Source organism: Poecilia latipinna, unplaced genomic scaffold, assembly GCF_001443285.1.
Source record: "Poecilia latipinna isolate Pla-1442-1.1 unplaced genomic scaffold, P_latipinna-1.0 Scaffold120, whole genome shotgun sequence".
Lineage (NCBI taxonomy): Eukaryota > Metazoa > Chordata > Actinopteri > Cyprinodontiformes > Poeciliidae > Poecilia > Poecilia latipinna.
Window position 1 is genome coordinate 649,271 of NW_015112736.1, and position 18,420 is coordinate 667,690.

The window sequence follows — 18,420 nt, forward strand, 5'->3', positions numbered from 1 at the left end:
AATAAAACTATAACTCAGTTATCGTAGGACTGTGGTAAAGTCTATAAAACCTGATTTTTCTGTAATATTAGATTTTAATGATATCAAGAGTTTTCTTGCTTTTCTCAGAAAACAGAAACAACAACAACAAAAACATAAGCCCTGCACTGTATTTGTGTGTATGCGTGTAAGTGTGTGTGTGTGTATAATTGTGTATTTGTAAGGCTGCCCATGTCAAGGGGGAAACATTAGTGTGCAGTGCCATGGAGCGATTTGCCAACCTCAGGAAAACACAAGCACCAGCCCAAATCTTTGCAATTAGCTGAACACACAAAATTGAAGGACTAATCGGAAAGGACATTAAGCTGACAGACAGGTGTTCTTTAATATACACATACCCCGCGTAAGTGCAAACATGCACTTACACAGCCTATGGAATTTATTAACACGCTGCAGCGAAGCGGAGTGTACGCTCACGTGCACATAAAGCACTAATCGTGTGCACACACATACCCGCACAACTGCAAGCCCTCGCAAATAGTGTTTGCATTGAAACCATGCAGATGAACGCTCTCCTATATACAAACACACATGCATTCAAAGAGCTATTATCCAGCATTTGCTGATCATTAATTTGCAGCCAAGTGGCACTGTTCGCCGATTGCACAGCGCAATTACTGGATGCTTGCACAACCAAACAATAGGCTTGTGATATATACTCTCAAGTCATTATTTGGAAGGGTCAAAAAAAAAAAAAGACACTGAGGTTATCTAGACCATTACACTATATCACACTCTATGCTAATTAAAACTGAAAAATAGAGGAACAATGTAGTTACAACCATCAAGAATGAAAACCTGTTATGTTGACCAGAAAGGAAAAAAAAAAAATCCTTTGACATTCAAATGAATAGTATTCATTACCAGTATGAAATGAACAATTTCAGAGGAGAAAGATGTTTCTTTTTGTGCTTCAAAACAGTTTCGTGGCTTCAACAGGATGAAATTAAACAAACCAAAGTTGAACGTTGTAACAAAAAGTGGTTTGAAATTAAATTACATCTTGCTCGTTCCTCCTTGTCCCCCACTGCTTGGCTTGCAAAGACCCACATGCAGAGGAGGCTGCTGCGAATATGCAGCCTGGTTACAACAGTAAAGAGGGGAGTGGTAATGATTTACACCATTTAGAGCCTTTCTTGTTCCTTCAGCATATTTGCGCCCATTTTATCCTTGCAAATGGTATCACAAGAGGCCTGTGGGGAAGCCGATTTTCGTTTTTCTACTCTCACTAATTCTAAAGTGACTAAATCAAGTCTCCTTTAGACCAGGAAGAGTCTTTAAACTAATCACATGTCAGGGAACAATTATGACAAAATTGACCAATCAAATCCCCATCTTATACACTCATTCAATCAGACTGCATAACCTAGTTTAAGATGGCAAATGAAGAGAAGATTGCTAAGAAATTACTAACCCACTGTCCGTTGATTCGGAGCCTTGTACAATCATCTGAACTGGCCGTTGAGTGGCAAACAAAAAAAAAAAAAAAAAAAGGTGAGCCATTTCATTGTGACAATGCTAATGAGTGTTTCCAGCCAATGAAGATGTGTGTGTCTGTGTCCAGGAAATGCTCCCTCAGGCCTCATCGCTAATGAAGGTTCTACAGTGTCAGCATGTGTCCATGTACGTCACGCAAGCGCAAATTATCCAGAATTATTCTGTCAAGTGAACATCACGGTGATAAGGTCAGGCGCGATATTAGCGCTGTGTGAGCGCGTTCGTGCATTCACACGTATGAATATCGTTCGCTAAATGTTAAACGTACAATGCAGAAGCGGACAAGCACGACAGAGGTGAGGAACCTACATTTACATTAGACAAGTAAATCTCACACAGTGCACAGAGCTTCTGTCCTCCTCTAGCCCATATTTCATGAAATTTGACTTGTTAGTGTTTTGCACAATCTTGCTCGAAACAGGCCCAAAGATAAACAACAATAAACACAGACCTCTGGCTTGTCTGTTGCCTTGGCAGAATAATAACGATGGAAGGATAAAGATGAAGTGGAAACAGATAGCTGGCCGAGACTGACATTTACACCACATTAGCAGCTCGGCGGCTTAAGTGTTCCATTTCCTGTGGGTCGAACATCGCATCCATTCAGGCAAAGAAATCAGCGTTAAACTTGAGTCCAAGACACAATCACTGTGATTACATCCTAAAATGGAAGAAAATAGTTTCAAAGTGCTTTGAGGTTGCATTTTCCAATCGAACTAAAATAAAAACTTACATTTTTTTCTGACATTGATGGCTGGGAAATACACATGCAAAATTACAATCATCAACTTCTGAAAACATGCTTCATTTCGAACGAGGTTTTTATCCCATTTTTTTTAGTTTTTTATTGTTGTAAATTATTGGTGGGCACGACGTGAACAGCTAAGTGGTTTTAATTCTTAACACTACAACAAAACACAACTAAACGTGTGAGTATTCACTACTGTCGGCCTCAAAGGGTTGTCATTTTAGTGCTGCTCTGAAAATCTCACAAGAGATGAGGTGCTGAAGGAATCGCGGCGCAAACATGAGCAAGAGTTTAAAGTTTCACTCACAAAATTGCAAATAAGAGATGGCCAAGAGAGAAGCTGCCTAGAAAGCAAAGTCATTTTTAGTTTATTCTTTTTCATATAAAGAATGTTTGGAAAGCTTTCACAGACCACCTTCTGACAGAAGGTAAAAGTTGTGGCAGGTTACGCTTAAAATGGATGGAAACTCTACTTGCAGACCATCAACCTAACAGACCATTTCAACTAGGATGCCTACTGCCAGTCAAAGGAGATGTCTGACACAAACCCCCATCTTTCTGGAGAAAAATGCTCCTCTGAGTGCTGGGAGACCTGCCGAGGAGTGCGGGCAGAGTAGGGGTAATTTCACGAGGTAAATTTCACTCTCCTTCGACTGTTACTCATCACTCTCCTCATCCTCTCTTCAATTCGAAGAGCTCTTCTTCCGTATGCGCTTGCTGAAATAAATAACCATGACCATGAGTCTCAACAACCTCCCTTCAAATAACAAATAACAGAATAACATTCAGCCCTATAAGCACAGACTTTATACCCAAGTCTGTGCTTACAAAGATTAATAGCCAGATTTGATAAGATCCACTGTGATTTCTTCTTTCGTGGATATTAAATTGCATCCCTACTAATAACAGTGTCATTTAGTGGAAATACAAAAGAAATACAAGGACTATATGTACAGAAGCCGAAGACTTGTATAGCAATCCCTCAGTTGTAAATGCCAACACATGGTTGGTTTCTTTCATAAAGTTTCTTTGTATAGCACCAATTCACAACAAATGTCATCCCAAGCCACCATGCAAAAAAAAAAAAAGTGGGTCTATGCAGAGTTGTACAGTAGATTTCATCTGCTGTCTCTTCCTCATCTACCTTATTGTCCTAATCCATCTTTCCATACTTCCTGCACAATACATTTGTGTTCACCAGCGATTTATTCTAGGTTCCATCGGGAGTCCCAAGTTTTCTAAGCAAAAGTCATTTTCCTGAGAACAGTCATCCGTAAAGAGTCTCCTCTTCCTGATCCTCCAACAAGTCTCTCCAGATAAGTCAGCAATGCATCCTATGTGACTCGTCTCCAATCATCTTGCTTCCTTAAACCTTTAAGTTCAATTCTTTCTAGCACAGATCCTGTGTTTGCAGATGACAGCAACAGCTCCTTCAGTTGCTTTGTCTCGGAGAAAGAGGGCTAAACACGGACAGGGTCATTTATATAAAGAACATAGGAAGTAATTGGCAGCAGTGGCTCTACTGATGGCCTCATCTATGAAGGTGTCAAATTTGAACAGAATGCCAGCCCATATGTAATGTCTATGGATAGGAAAGTAGAGGAAGAAGATAATGTAAATGTCAGTCATAACTGCAGATAATAGTTGCAGAGTAGCAGAAGAAAACTGATCAGTATGATGTCCTCCAGCAGCATAGCCTATAGCAGCTTAACTGTCATGATAACCTAAGCCACTGTAATCCAGGATTCCCTTGGAAAGGAGGATTTTAATCTCAATGGGACTTTCCTGGTTAAATAAAGGTTAAATAAAAAAAAAGCAAAAACAAAAAAAAAAAACAAGCTTTCTCAAAAGGGAAATTTTCAAGCCTCGTCTTAAACATGGGGTTATAATGTATTCACTTGGCACATAGCGGCATTTTTAAATACCTGTTACCTTCAGCGGATATGACAAAAACACGTGTTTACCTACAATTGGCTGAGGACTGAACGTCCAAGCAGAGATTTGGGGTATTTAGGCAGCTGTTTTATGAGCAGAAGTTTAGGCACCTTTTGAATAGAGACCACGGCTGATTCATTGATTCAGAGCAACAATCCAGGTATGTTTTTGACTACATGGATTTTCATGACATCATCTGAATTTATGGAGGCAGATTAGTAAACATTTGGAGGATGCATAACAACTGCATAACTACCAAAGAAAAATATCGAGGACTTAAATTACATATTATTGTGAAATTAACCCAAGTACTAATACAGTACTGCACTGTAGTACATGCGTGTAGTTGTATATTATAAGGGAAAACAGGAGCTGTACCATTAGCAAGACTGATTTTTTTCTTCTTTGAAAATTCCTCACAACATTTTAGTTATGACAATTAAAACAGCAGCTGTTCCATTAAAGAAAAAAAACAAAAAATAGTGGTGTAAGAAGGTGTGGCCAGGAGCAGACACAGCAAGGTGACAGAGGTCACACAACATGACAGACTAAACACTCCATTTTCTCCCCAGGTTAATAAATAAACAAACAAATAAATAAATATAAGGATGGCAAACTTTATGCCAGCACATATTCAACACTTTTTCTAAAAAAAAAAAAAAAAAAAAAAAAAATGCTTGATGACAGCTATGAAATTTCATTTTCCACCTCTTTGATTCAAATGATCAGAGTTGTCTGTTTATTTGGTGCTTGCCTGATATTCACTGAGCAGTGCTTCAATGACACAAATGACTGCATCCTCTGAAGTGGTATCATTTGGTAATAAAACTTTTATTTTCTACAGCTCACTCATCCTTGCAAAAGTGAAAGTAATACACAAAATGGAGTCGGAAGGAAATTACTACCTAGCTGGAGCAATGCTTGCATGACAGCCCGCAGCTTGTTTAGCATCTCTGAAACAATAAGGTGAAAACCCACAGCTGAACTTGGCAACAGTAACGGCAGCATGAATGGTTGCAGTTTATTGCATTTAATGTCAAATAACTAATTAAAAATCGGGACTGTGTCACTGTGGTGCTCATTATAAATACATGTGATAAGAAGCGTATATAAAATTCAGACCCAGGCCTTAATAAGTGGCATTTCAAGACTGCAAAACTCAGCGAACTGATCCAAGCAGCACTCCGAAAATGTACAAAATGCACACTTGGGAAAAGCAAAACGCGATCACGCATGAATTCACTTGCTTGTAGCAGCATTCAACACACTCACACGTTCACTAAAGGGACAGAAACAATACCAATACTATTTAAAGACTCAGAGGAAGGGCTGCCCTGCTTCTTTTTCTCAATTCACCATTTTTTTTTTTTTTTGTCTTTCACTCCACTCCTGTAATCATTCGATCAAGACCAGTGTTTGGCTCAACACACGGCGAAGCATGTGTCTGGCTGACACGGTGGGCTTTGTTGCTTATATGAGGTGGAAAAACATGCACACAAAGAGGAATGTACACTCAGATTCAGACAAACAACATTGGACTATTGTTGCATGCTCGAATCTCTTCACAGTGTGCAGCGAGGAGGAATGAGAAAGGATTGATGGAGACAAAGAGAGGAATGGAAGTGAGGGGATTTAAAGAAAAGAAGAGACCTGCCACCTAAATAGACACAAAGGACAGCAGGAGGGAGAGTAGGAGAACCGCGTGTTTAGACTGAAAGCAGAGGGAGAAAACACTTCAGACGCTGGATGAATGCCTGCACCTCTCCACCCATTTTCACTGTCAGGCGGCCTCTGCTTGCAGAGGTATTATGGTGGGATGGAGAGAGGAGAGGAAGAGAGACAGAGGGATGGATACATTTGGAGGAATGTTTCTAAATCAAGTCAGAACTCTTGGGATGCGTCAGTGTTATTTTTTTTTTTCATGACTCAGTGATTTAATTTCTGCATCACAAGGAATTTATTCTTGGAATGAAAGTAAATGTCGCACACCAACATTTATTTATTTGTTTGTTTGTTTGTTTTTTACATAGTCAGAAGCAGAGCTGCGTGATATACTAAACATTTTTAACATTCTAGATGATGGTTAGGTAATGCACTGCTAAATAATTGGGGTCCAGGTTAGGCCAGACAGTTTAGGAACTTGAAGCTTCTTACGTACAAGTCTGCTACTTGGCATCTTGGCAAGAACGAATATATAATGTTTAAAGTGTATTTAGTTATGTGTTCCTGTGATCTTGCAAGTTTAAAAAATGACATGTTATGGCTCAGCTTTTCTTAATTTACATTTTTAATTTTAACTTTAAAATCCACACTTTGCAAATCTACCCCAAATTCTAAAATTGCCTTTGTTTCGCAATCTATTGCAGGCTGCAGTTACTACCGTTTCCTGTGCACCTTCTTCTAAACGTACCTTTTTCCTTCCACTCAACTTTCTATTAACATGCTTACTTGCATAAGTCTCAGTCAGTTCCTTTAAACATGATCTTTTTGTGGCCCTCTTCATTAACGGAGATAAACCACAAATTCATTCATGCCCTTTAAAACTATTTTAACTATAATAGTGAAGTAAATTGACATTTTTATGGTGTTCTAAATAACTGAGATGTGCCTTAACATTGATGTTCAACTATAAAGGCATTTGTGGTCTCCCAAGAGGATCTGCACTCAGACCATTGTAGTGGCAAGACCTCCGTTTCAGAGCTTCACATTATGTTTTATAGAACCCTTTGCCAAAGAGGCTCGACCTTGAGGCCTCATCACTTAAGAGGCCTTCGCTGCTTTGCTCACACCCAGGTAGCGATACTGGATGTCTGCTAAGTTATGGCTCTCCTACGTTTAAGTCAAGGACTACACAAACCCTTTTCACTTGTGGCTGCATTTTCTCACAGTCACAGTGTAACATGCCACATATAAACACTCTTCTGAGATTGTAATTATCTTATTTTAAGGTCCAGTTGTTGTTTTTTTTTTTTATGTGTTGATGAATGAAACATGCAAACTGAAATATGGATGACTTATTCTACTCATGGCTGATCTCAAGCTTTTATATTTTTTTGTAAACCGTTTGCTATCATACCTGCCAGGCTCCTTTAATGAGCGTGACAAAGAGAAATTTAGTCCGCAACAAATATTGACTTGAGCTTCCGTGGGCACATGTGCGCATCACTGTGAGTGGGCATTAAGTGTTTTATTTTAGTGCGCGCACTTCCACAGGGATGTATTATGAGATAATTGCAATGTGCAGGTGCTTTTGTGCCACCGCAGCTGGTGAATACCGACACAGCTGCACAGATAAATGTGATTATCTGCAACAAGGAACTGCCAGAGTTATAATTTTAAAATGAACACGGCAACAATAATGAACCTTTTTTATCTCTCCCCTCTCTTTCTGTGAGGATTTATTTAACAAACCTGACTTCCTCCTAATGGCTCCAGATGTGCTGATTCTATTAACTTCTGTCGAACTCCTGTCAAATCCGGCTTTAATTTCGCTGGTCAGTACTTTATCAGCCTGCTAAGAGGAATGGTGCTTGATTTTCAGCAAGCAATTTAACTGAAAGGTCAACATCCCTTTCCAGCACAAGAGATGCACAACTCATTGACCTTTAAATCTGCACCCCTGTCCAAAGACTATTTTACAACTGCAGCATATTTGCCAGAAAACCTTGTTTAAAGAAAAAGATTGTAGTAAGTTGAGGCGAAAGCTGAATTAAACAGGTGAACGTGTCTGCTAAATAAAAAAAAACAAAACACAGCCACAACAACTTCATCAAATACATTTAAATTTTGCTCAACTCAAAATATTAAACTATTATTACCTTTTGTTTCTCCATCAAATCCAGTCCATATTTATATGTAAGGTGCTACTGTTGACTAAAATGAACATTTACTGTTGTGGCTGTGACTTGGTTTCGACAGTGTAATGTTTTTTTTTTTTCAGCGAACATGTAAGCACTCGGCTATGATGCTCTCAAGTGAGAGCTTAAGAGGAAGCAAGATGAGGCACAGTGTGGTGAGAACATATACAGTAGTTCTGCTGCTGTGACATTTTCATATAATCCCTCCCAAATACCATCAGAGGCAGCAGACAGGCCAGCAATGGGGACGGTAGGAGGAAGAGGAATGGAAAGCATATCCCCCCAGCCCCCCAACAAAATTGCTAAGCGTGACAGAGTGGTATAATCGCGTATTAATATTTATTTCATGTGTCGCTTTCCTGTCTTTTTCTCTCTCTTTTTGTAAATGTATGTAAAGAGGATTGAATGTAGATAAAAAGGAATCTTAATGTTATTAACTACCATCAAATAACTATGAAATAATTGAGTTATAAGCAGATTATGGTTGTTTACCAACACGTCACAAGAAATAAGAAATTGATGTTTAGCTGCTGTACGTGTAGAAATTCTGTAAAATAGTAAAGATTTGCAAAGAAATCAGCTGGTGACTGGAATCCAGCAAATTGATTAACCATGATCATTGATCAGTGGGTTGGACACCAACAGTCTGATCTACTTCCTGTTCAGTGAATGAACCATGTTAATAATTAACAGGTCAATTTGACGATAATCTTTAATGTCAAAGTTGTAACTTCAGGGAAAAGCCCCCCAGCCATTTTCAGTACAAGAGAGGAAGGACAAAAGTTGTTAAAAAAAATTAAAAAAAAGAAAACAGCATGCTTGGTTGTTTGTTCAGGCTGCCATATTGGACAGTGAGACTCCAGCAAATAACAGTAAGCCAAACATAATAAAACATACTCTGTTTTAACATTTTTGGAGAGTACAGGTCAGTCTACCATGGGACACGCCAGATTACGAAACGCTGACAGCCTTTTGGGCAGTCTTAGAGTTTTTCTTGGTTTATCAAAGCTACAGGAAATACAGAAGGAGACCAGCGTTTGCAATGCTGCTGTAAGCGCTGATCCAAAATGTAACAAATGTAAAATTAACAGGAAAACAGAAAAACCTTATGTTGTTGACATTTGTAATTCCCACAAAATATTGAAATATCATTGAAAGTTTGTTTTAGCAACATAAAAGCAAAACACGTTTATATATTTTTTTACATGCATACATAAGTATGCATGTAAAAATATATATAAGTTATATATATATATATATATATATATATATATATATATATATATATATATATATATATATATATATATATACATATATATATAAACATAAGTTTTCCAGACTTTCTTCCAATTAATTATGATGAATTGCACCTAAAGCTAATGAAAATATGAAATACAATTTCTGGTTAGGGATTGCAATTTGCAAACGTTACTTTTAATTTGAGAAACAAGCCTAAAACATAAGTTCCAATTTACTGAGATGTACTCTTGTGTTCCCTAAAAGAAATCAACTGAACTTTAGTAAATACATTCAATCTTTTTTTTGTTTTTTTTTGTTTAAAGTTCATGCTGAATTTGAATAAGGTCAAACATTAAGATCTATTGGGAGGGGATGTGCCTCTCACTATTACTGCATTATGGCCACCCAAAGCACATTTATCACACTTTCTCTTTGCTCTTCCTTTCCCTCTCTGGCTTCAGATTTAAGATGGAAGTTCCCCATAGCAAGCAAAGGGATAGGCACAGAGTCTTGTTATTATCCCAAGGTCAGGCGCAAGCTCCCACAAACACACACACACACGCACGCAGATAGGCCACCTCGGAAAAGGAAAATAACTACAATGGGCAATTTACCCAGAACAGGCAGGGATGACGGCCAGGACACAGATTTGTGTGAGCGCGCACACAGGAACACTGGAGCATCCACACAGCTGTGCCTCAGGGCCAAGGTTCTGGCAATGCATCATTACCCTCCCTTGGAGGTGATTTCATATCCCAGCATGCATTTCTCATGTGGAGAGGAAATTACCCCTGGGCCGTGCTGAGAGCCAGCAGAGTGTGTCCTCCTTCCTCTGTCTCTGTCTTTCCCTTCTTTTTTGCTTTCTTCAAATCCCTTGTTCACCCTGTGACTGTCACACACTCGCCACCCTCCCTGCCTCTGCTCTCTTGGACTTGAGCTACCCACTTATCAACACGTTCTTTTATCATTCTCTCAATGACACTTCAGCCTCCCTTCTCTTGTCATCCTTTGTCTGATGGTACTGATGGGTGTCTGGCCTGTAAGTCAAGCAGGTAACAGCTAGGTCAACATTTAGTTGTCCCCCAACATAAAAAAAAGAACTGAGAAAAATGGACAGAACTCAGCTTTTCACTCTGGCTTGCACTTAATAGCCTCACACTCAACTATCTACAGAATCACCAAAATAATACCATTCATCTGCTATTTTTATGACTGCTGTAAATAATTACTAAGCAAAAGACAAGAGTGCATTCTTCATTCTCTTATTGAAAATGTCAGCAAGCATTTATATAAATATTTAAAACTATTTTACAACTTTTTTTTCATCTATTAATGAAGAACATGCATGGTCACTATGATTCAAGCAGCATCAGCTGAAAGTTTAAAAACGAGCCTGCAGCCCCGTTTATCTCTGTCCACTAAAATGGCTCACTGTCATCCACTCAAGCACATAAACTATAAAAACATAGGTCATAACTACTTCATTTTAGATCTGTTATCCTTGCAACTTCCACAAATGTATGACGCTTTCCTTTAGCATGCAACAAGTCATTACATGTGAAGCTTTGCTATATTAGCTCTTTCTTGCAAAGAAAAAAAATATGTAATATTTCTCTTTGAAACTTACACACTTAACTTACAAATTTAAGGATGATTCTATATTATATAAATATCTTCTTTATTAATATTTATTCTTGCATTCATGTAAAGGAGTTCCTGAATGTGAGAACATTCCATCTTTGACTTCTATACCTTTACAGGAGTTTTACATAAATGTCAATAAAAAAATCGACTTTGGTGTCGACTGTAAGAGAAGCATACGCTCGCTCTGTCATTCATCAAGATCTAAAAACTGGCCAGAAAAGCCACACTGACTCAATGTCTCCTTTTTCAGTCTTCCCAATTCTTTTAATCGAAGCACATGTACTTGTGTCTATTTTTCATATTCGTGATATCGCATTTGATTAGTCTTGAACGACTCCACACGTACACGTCTCACACCGTTGTGCAGAGAGTCGCCGCTGACCACTGACGATTTTCCATAAATAGAGAAAAGCGTTTCGGCTCCGAGCCAACAGACACTGACAATAAATAGCGGGCGGTGACAATGACATGTCACGGAAGATCACATCATATCACGACACAGTAAATAGCTATTTGTTGTCAGCAGTACAGTTTTATGGAGCGTGTGGAGTTTCTTTTGTTTTTAATGATTGACGAATGTTGCTACAGAATTATTTTTTTCTTGATTTTACACGAGTACTCCTGTTCTGCATATATTATTACATTGACAGACGTAATAATCCAAACTGTTTTGTGTTATGGAAATCAGGAAGTCCGGAAGTCACCGGACTTCCTGATTCCTTTCCTTACGATGTTTTTGGGAGAAGGTGATTCATCCCCCTCAAGCTCGCAAGTTTTGAAACAATAAACCAAACATCCATATCTTTGGTCCCAAATTCCCATCGTCCCTGAGCTGATGTTAACCTTGTTCTCCCTTTATGTTTGCCATTTTTACTTTCCATACTTTCCATCTGCCAAGGTCAATCTTCTTTCCTACACATATTTCCATCTCCACCTCTCATTCTAACTTAACGCCACTGAATGAAGCATCATTATTTTATTACTCTTTATTTGCAATTTTTCAAAAGCAGTTTTGTTTATTGGCTACATGAGAAAATAAATCTCATTCTCTGCATCATTTATAACATCTATTTCGATAGGGAGAACCAGTAAGGGGAACGCATAAAAAAAACATCAGAACGACAGTCATTTGCACAAGTATCTCCTCACTTTTTGTGTTTATCAAAGTTCTTCAAATTGTGATCGTCATCTAGCTATCAGCTTTTATTTTATCTGCAGCCCTTTTAAAATCCTCCCCCATGTTTCTGACTTTCCCTCAGTGAAAGATCCTCTTTCTTCTTTTTTCCCGTATCTTCTTCTTCTTCCCACCCTCTGGTTTCGTTTTCCCCAATTCCTCCCATCCTCCTCCTGTCTTATTCTCATCCATGTTCCACCTCCGTCTTTATAGTGTCTCTTTTTCACTCCAACCCATCAGTGGTTATTGCTGTGTTTGCTTTGCTGTCATCATGCCTACTGATGTACAGTTTGAATTGGTTGCAGTACACACTTAGACATTTCTGTGCAATACACAAAAATACACGGAGCACACCGAAAAACCATATTAAACTCAATTTCGTCCTAAAGACACATCTTCCACTCTTTCTCACGGTCCTAGCAGCACAAACACATTGCTCGACGCACACATAACCTCTGCCCTCACTCAGAGTATTCCTTGTCTCTAATATCTGCTAACTCATTTAGCATTTCATGTTAGCTCAGCCAGATCCAATTACGGCAAGAGTAAGAGTGAAGTCTGAGTGGGAGGCAATTTAACCTCATGACAAAGAGAACTGTAACACATGGCTCCGATTCAATAATATTAAGCACGCTAACAGAATTGTGCAGTGGAATGCAAAAGTTTAGGCAGAGACCCAGGTTGTTTCCAGATGACGGTTATCCTCAATGGGTCTGAAGTCAAATGTTTGCGAGGCTTTATGTTACTCATAACACCGAGGGAGTCACAAAGTTCTCATAGAAACACCCTAAAATAAAGACAATTGGGACCAAATATCAACAAATGAAGAAAAAATAATAAGCGGATGTCAATATGATTTTAGTTTATGTTTTCTCAAGTCAAAATTCAGCGCACAAGGAGCAACATGATAAACATGGAGGTCAAGGCGATGTCTAGAAAACCCTACTCTAGAAGGAATAAGATGATAAAAACCAAATTAGTTAAAGGGCTATCCAGCCCTTTATCCCTCTATACATCCATTGTCTTTTGCTCATTCTAGGGGATCCCCGAAGCATTCCAATGCTAAAAGGTACATGTAGTCCTCCCCATGAAGTTCTATGTCTGCACCAGGTTCTACTCTAGATGGGATGAGCATTGAAATCCTGCCGGAGGGAGACATCCAGAAGGAATCCCAATTAGATGCTCAAACCATCTTAACTCGCTCCCTTCAATGTGGAGGAGCAAAGCCACCATTTAAATGATTTCCCCACCCTATCCCTGAGACGTGATTAGCATCTGCACAGACAAAGACCAAAGAGTATAGACACGTCTATCATAATATTTTAAAGCTGTTAAATTCACTTTATAAGGTTGGACACATTTCCCGTTTGATATGTTTGGGGGTTTTTCCTGCAGAAGTGCTTATGGAAACATTTAAATGCATGTTTGGTGAGCTTGTAAAGTCAACCAAATCCATTTTGCTTCATCGTATTTCAAATCTGCCTAGCTATGGAGATAATGTAAATATCCAAATAAATCTAATCTAAACCAGAAAATTCATAAACGACGCACACAGATAATTGTGTTATTTGTGAGATGAATGAAAAATGTTGCCGTTTCCAAATATCACATTTTATAAACACAAGCAGATTCTTTTTCCTGTCGAGTTGCTCATTTTTGTTTATCTCCAGATATAACCTCAATTCCCTGTATTTCTTACTTGTTAATAAATAAACAAGAGCTTATTTTTATTCATTTCTGTACTGCTGGTGATGCAGCATGCTACATAAGCTTTATGCATATATTTGTGTGAATGTTTGTTTACATTTCCTTTGATATAACATGAAAAAATTAGAACACAATCTACATAAAGAAAAAAACAAAACAAAAAAGAAAAAAGAAAAAAAAGTTATTTAAATTATTCTAAGATTTAATTTTGTTTACTACAATAGCTGTTGTTAGGGACACCCCTATGTTTAATGTCTATTAAAAATCATCTGACTAACTCACCGTGCACAAAACCGCACACACAATAATTTATACGATGTCTATAATAAATGAAAGTTACTCTAAAGTCACTCAGTGTCTAGACATGGTCAACAATTACAAGAACACTGACCAAATTGATTAATCATATTAGGAACAGTCAGGATGTTGCATATCTGCATTTTCGTCTGGCAGTTTCAGTGCATTAGATAAAGGTTAATTTTGTTTACAGGGGTTTAGTATCTTGCATTGTAAATTAGCATTGTAATGAAATTCACTCATTACCATATTTTGTTTTCAACTTTCCTGCGCTCTGTCTTACCCTTGCAGTTCATGGGAGGCCAAAATTAATAGGACGACGCAACAAATCCAAGCCAACTGCTTGTCATCTGGTTCTGTTTCGTGATGCTTTTATTATGATTTAACTTTTAATACAATGTGAAATTAATTAGCTCTGCGGGATGTGTCCATACAAAAGAGCTATTTCTGAGCAAAAATTGGGAAGGTGTAGAATAGTATAGATTCAGTTTTGCCAACATGTGCAAAAACATCTCTGCAAATTTGATGATGCCTGTCTGTCAAATTAAAAATAACTTTTGAAAACAGTAACCTTAAAACAAGTGTTAAACCTTCATTTTTATTAGGGCCACATTTCTGTATTAAATGTTTGTTTTTTTATATTTGTCTGGTGTAACATGCTAATTGTTTAGCTATAAGTGGAAAATCATGATAGCTAACAAAACTAAAGACTTGGAAACATCCATCTGTGTTTTATTAATCTATAAATATTTTTTTTACCTAGTGAACTGAGTTAGTGGATAAAATTAACTTTTCAATAAGATTCTAATTTACTGAGATACATCTGTAATGAAATAAAAATTACAATATGACTACTAAATAAATTTCATTCTGCAAGTCCTAAACTAATTTTTTTTTCCAATTTTCTCCAGTTAAAAGAGCAAACAGAGATTTTCTTTGTACACAAAAATAAAAACCTAGCACAATTTTTATGAAACATATGTGTCCATGATATCTTGTATACATTTTATTCAATAAATACAATTTATATTTTGATCAATCCTGGAAATACACCCTCTAGACAGTGGAATTTATTGCATCTATATTTATCACAATTCATAAAAATTCATATCAGTAAAACATTTATTTATTTAGAGGACCGACAAATTTTGCAGCTGATTAAATCTTTATTGTGCTACATAGATATCCTTCAGTCATTTTTGGCATACATTTTGCAGACACTCTCCTGTCTTCTGATCCTGTTCATTCTCCGTCTCCCCATTCTTTGCCTCTTCCTGTGACTGATAGCTGCTGCTGAAATTTGATCCACACGTCTCACTCACTCTCCTGCTTTAATTAAAGGAATTATACATCAAGAGTCCAGTGAAATATATATAAATAAAGATGGAGATCGAGCTTTGCTTAATTGAGGAGACAAGAGGATAAAAGTGATCACAGCCCAGTAGGGCTCTTTTACACCCAGCATGACATTAAAGAAGATGAAAGGAGCTTCTATAGCAACTGGTGTGTGACTGGAAGCAACACACTCTGATGCCTTAGGTTTATTTTTTTTTGTCTATATGAATTACTGTACACTTAACAGTGAAGCTTGATATGACACATGGATTTGTTTCGTGGCAAAGTTCATTGTATGGGAATAAACACATGAGTGCTCTTAACAGCAACGCCATGCTCGGATCTCAAGCACTGGCTTTAGGGTCATTATTGGATTAGTTGAATGATTTAAATTTCTTTTCTCACTTGTCATTCTACCTTTTAAGATTTTACACCAGTTGCAGATTAATAAAGCTATATACAATGTTACATACTAAGCTGTTTTGTGCAATTTTGCAAGTAGGTTCTTTGAAAATGCAGATGCCAGAATGCAACTGACTTGGTAAACACTTAAATGATTCAGTCTTGGGGACAAAATATCGTGATTGGGAACTCTTTACTTTTTAACTGAATTATTCTAACCACGGCATTTCAGGCATATTTCTAACACTCTGAAATGCTCAGCTTTGTTTTTTTTTACTTTACTTTTACTTCTTCAGGATACCTCTTAACACAACCTGTTCCATTTAACATATCAGTGCACCGTTTTGTACCTTAATGAACTGGTGTGTACTTAGGAGTTATCCTTACACACTGCAACAAAAACATATCTTCTATATAAAAACACTGCAGTATGGTGGTTTTCTGCTCCCTCTGTGTGTTGTAAAAAAAAAACAAAAAAAAAAAACGTTTTTGTATTTTATCAAATAAGGATTTTTGATTGGTTCAATCAAGCATTTGGCAAAGATTTTCCAGCTTAGGGAGTAACAGATCATTCTGCAGGTTAGTTATTCTATCATTTTCATGCTAGTGCAGTGAGTCACTGTTGTTCAAAAGATGTTGATGTGAAAATAATGTTTTGGTTATGAGAGTAGATTTTCTTCCCCCATGTCAACCGTGGTTCTGATTAGCATATGCAGGTGCATCTCAGAAAACTGGAATATTGTTGAAAAATTCATTAATTTTAGGAAATTAATTCACTAAATTAAACAACACATCATTCTGATTAGCACACACTGGTGTTGTTACCCCTCTGTTTCTGGTAATTACCGTGATTTTCAACTTACGGCTAATGGGACATTTCATTTCTTAGAAGACTGGAACATTACAACAGACCAATAAAAACTAATTTTAATTCAAAAAGGCGGGCTTGATGAAACGTAGTTTAATAACTGCAAAATCCAACAAACAGGCCTCACTGGAACACACATCCCTATTTCTCTGAGATGCACCTTGACAAATATTGTAAAATGTTAGTACAATTTCATGTGTGATGTTTAAACTTTCTCTTCACACTCGCACATAGTGGAGCTCACTGGACATCACGGCTTTTATCCTACCTCGGGTCTTTCTGAATGGAATCGATGGAAGGTGAACGTTGCAGGCTTCCTTCAGGCGGCAGGGCTGGCCCGGACTTGCTGTAAGGAGATTCCACCACCGAGGGGCAGTACTGCAGGGTGCGGTAGGGGTCCGCCACGTAAGGGTCCGACCCGTAAACATCTCCGCCTCCTCCACCGGCGCTTGAAGTGTATCCTGGCCCCACCGTGGCATAGTTGTTGGTCCCGCCACGGCTGTAGCTGCCTGTGCCGGTGCCGTGACTTCCTGTTCGCTGCAAAGGGGTGGAGTCGACACCAGGGGAAGAGGGTGCTATGGGGGCAAAGTAGGGACAAAGGACATAACTTAGGTCACGGACGTGGCTATGGACATGCATCATCAGCTCTATACAGGACAGGAAAAGAGGGAGGAGAAGGAGAGGAAGAAAGGACAAAAAGGCAAGTATAGGAAAGGAGAGGAAATGCAGGTTTCAACAGGTTAATTGAAAGACAAGTCAATTTTAATGCTCTGAATAGTTAATGAGAAAAATACACTTAAAAATCCCTAGTTTAAGATTTGATGTGATTAGATTTAATATTTCCTCAGCATCCTTTTTTTATGGCATCATTTTAAGGACCAATTATCATCTAGAAAGAATGCATTTTAGGGTATTCACGAAATGTGAATAACCTGGAAAAAAAAATATATAAAGTAGTACGTTTAAGAATAATAAAACACAACATCATAGTTCATTAGAGCTGCAAACCAAATCTGGTTTTGCTTAGAGATGTAAACAGCCAGCGCAGACACAGCAGCTTTCCTCTTGCCTCTACATTGTTTAGGATCGGTGATAAATCAAGATGTTAATGTGGGTCTAGGGGCTTTTGTTGCTCCGGCTGTAAACAGGGAGACAAACTGTGTGAAGGAGGAACCTCTCATCTGTCATTCAGACCAAGCTATCTGCAGACTACGACACAGAAACATACACACACACACGTAAAAGCAACGTAAATCTCTTCTTCAGGAACTGAGTGATAACTCGCAGCATGGAAATCAATGTGTGGTCATGTGATTAACACTAACACCAGCCAACGAGTCTGGTCTCACAATCAGAGGGAATGTCTGATTGACAAACAGTAATCGCACAGAATGGGCCGCAAACACTTCACCTTAAACACACACACACACACACGAAGACCATGAATTTAAAAAAAAAAGAAAAAAAAAAAAGAAAGAAAGAACGTCGGGTTGTGCGTGTCCGTGAGTGTGTGTGCTATGGCTGAGTGTCTCATCATTATGTGACCGACAAACTTGCTCTTTAGTGCCGTCTTGAGAGCTGGCATTTGTTTGACCTTCACAGCCCTGATATAGCTCTATTTCAGCCCTCTCACTCACACAAACACACACATTTCTGACCTGCCTCATCTGTAAGA

General features: G+C 38.1%; 1 protein-coding gene across 1 annotated transcript in view; it reads right to left on the reverse strand.

Moving 5' to 3' along the window:
• Nucleotides 1-18,420, reverse strand: part of ctnnd2a (catenin (cadherin-associated protein), delta 2a) — a 139,145-nt gene that overhangs the window by 91,996 nt on the left and 28,729 nt on the right. The window contains exon 9 of the mRNA XM_015028331.1: nucleotides 17,014-17,392. Coding sequence (XP_014883817.1) covers nucleotides 17,014-17,392 — 379 coding nt within the window. The remainder of the gene's footprint in view (nucleotides 1-17,013; nucleotides 17,393-18,420) is intronic.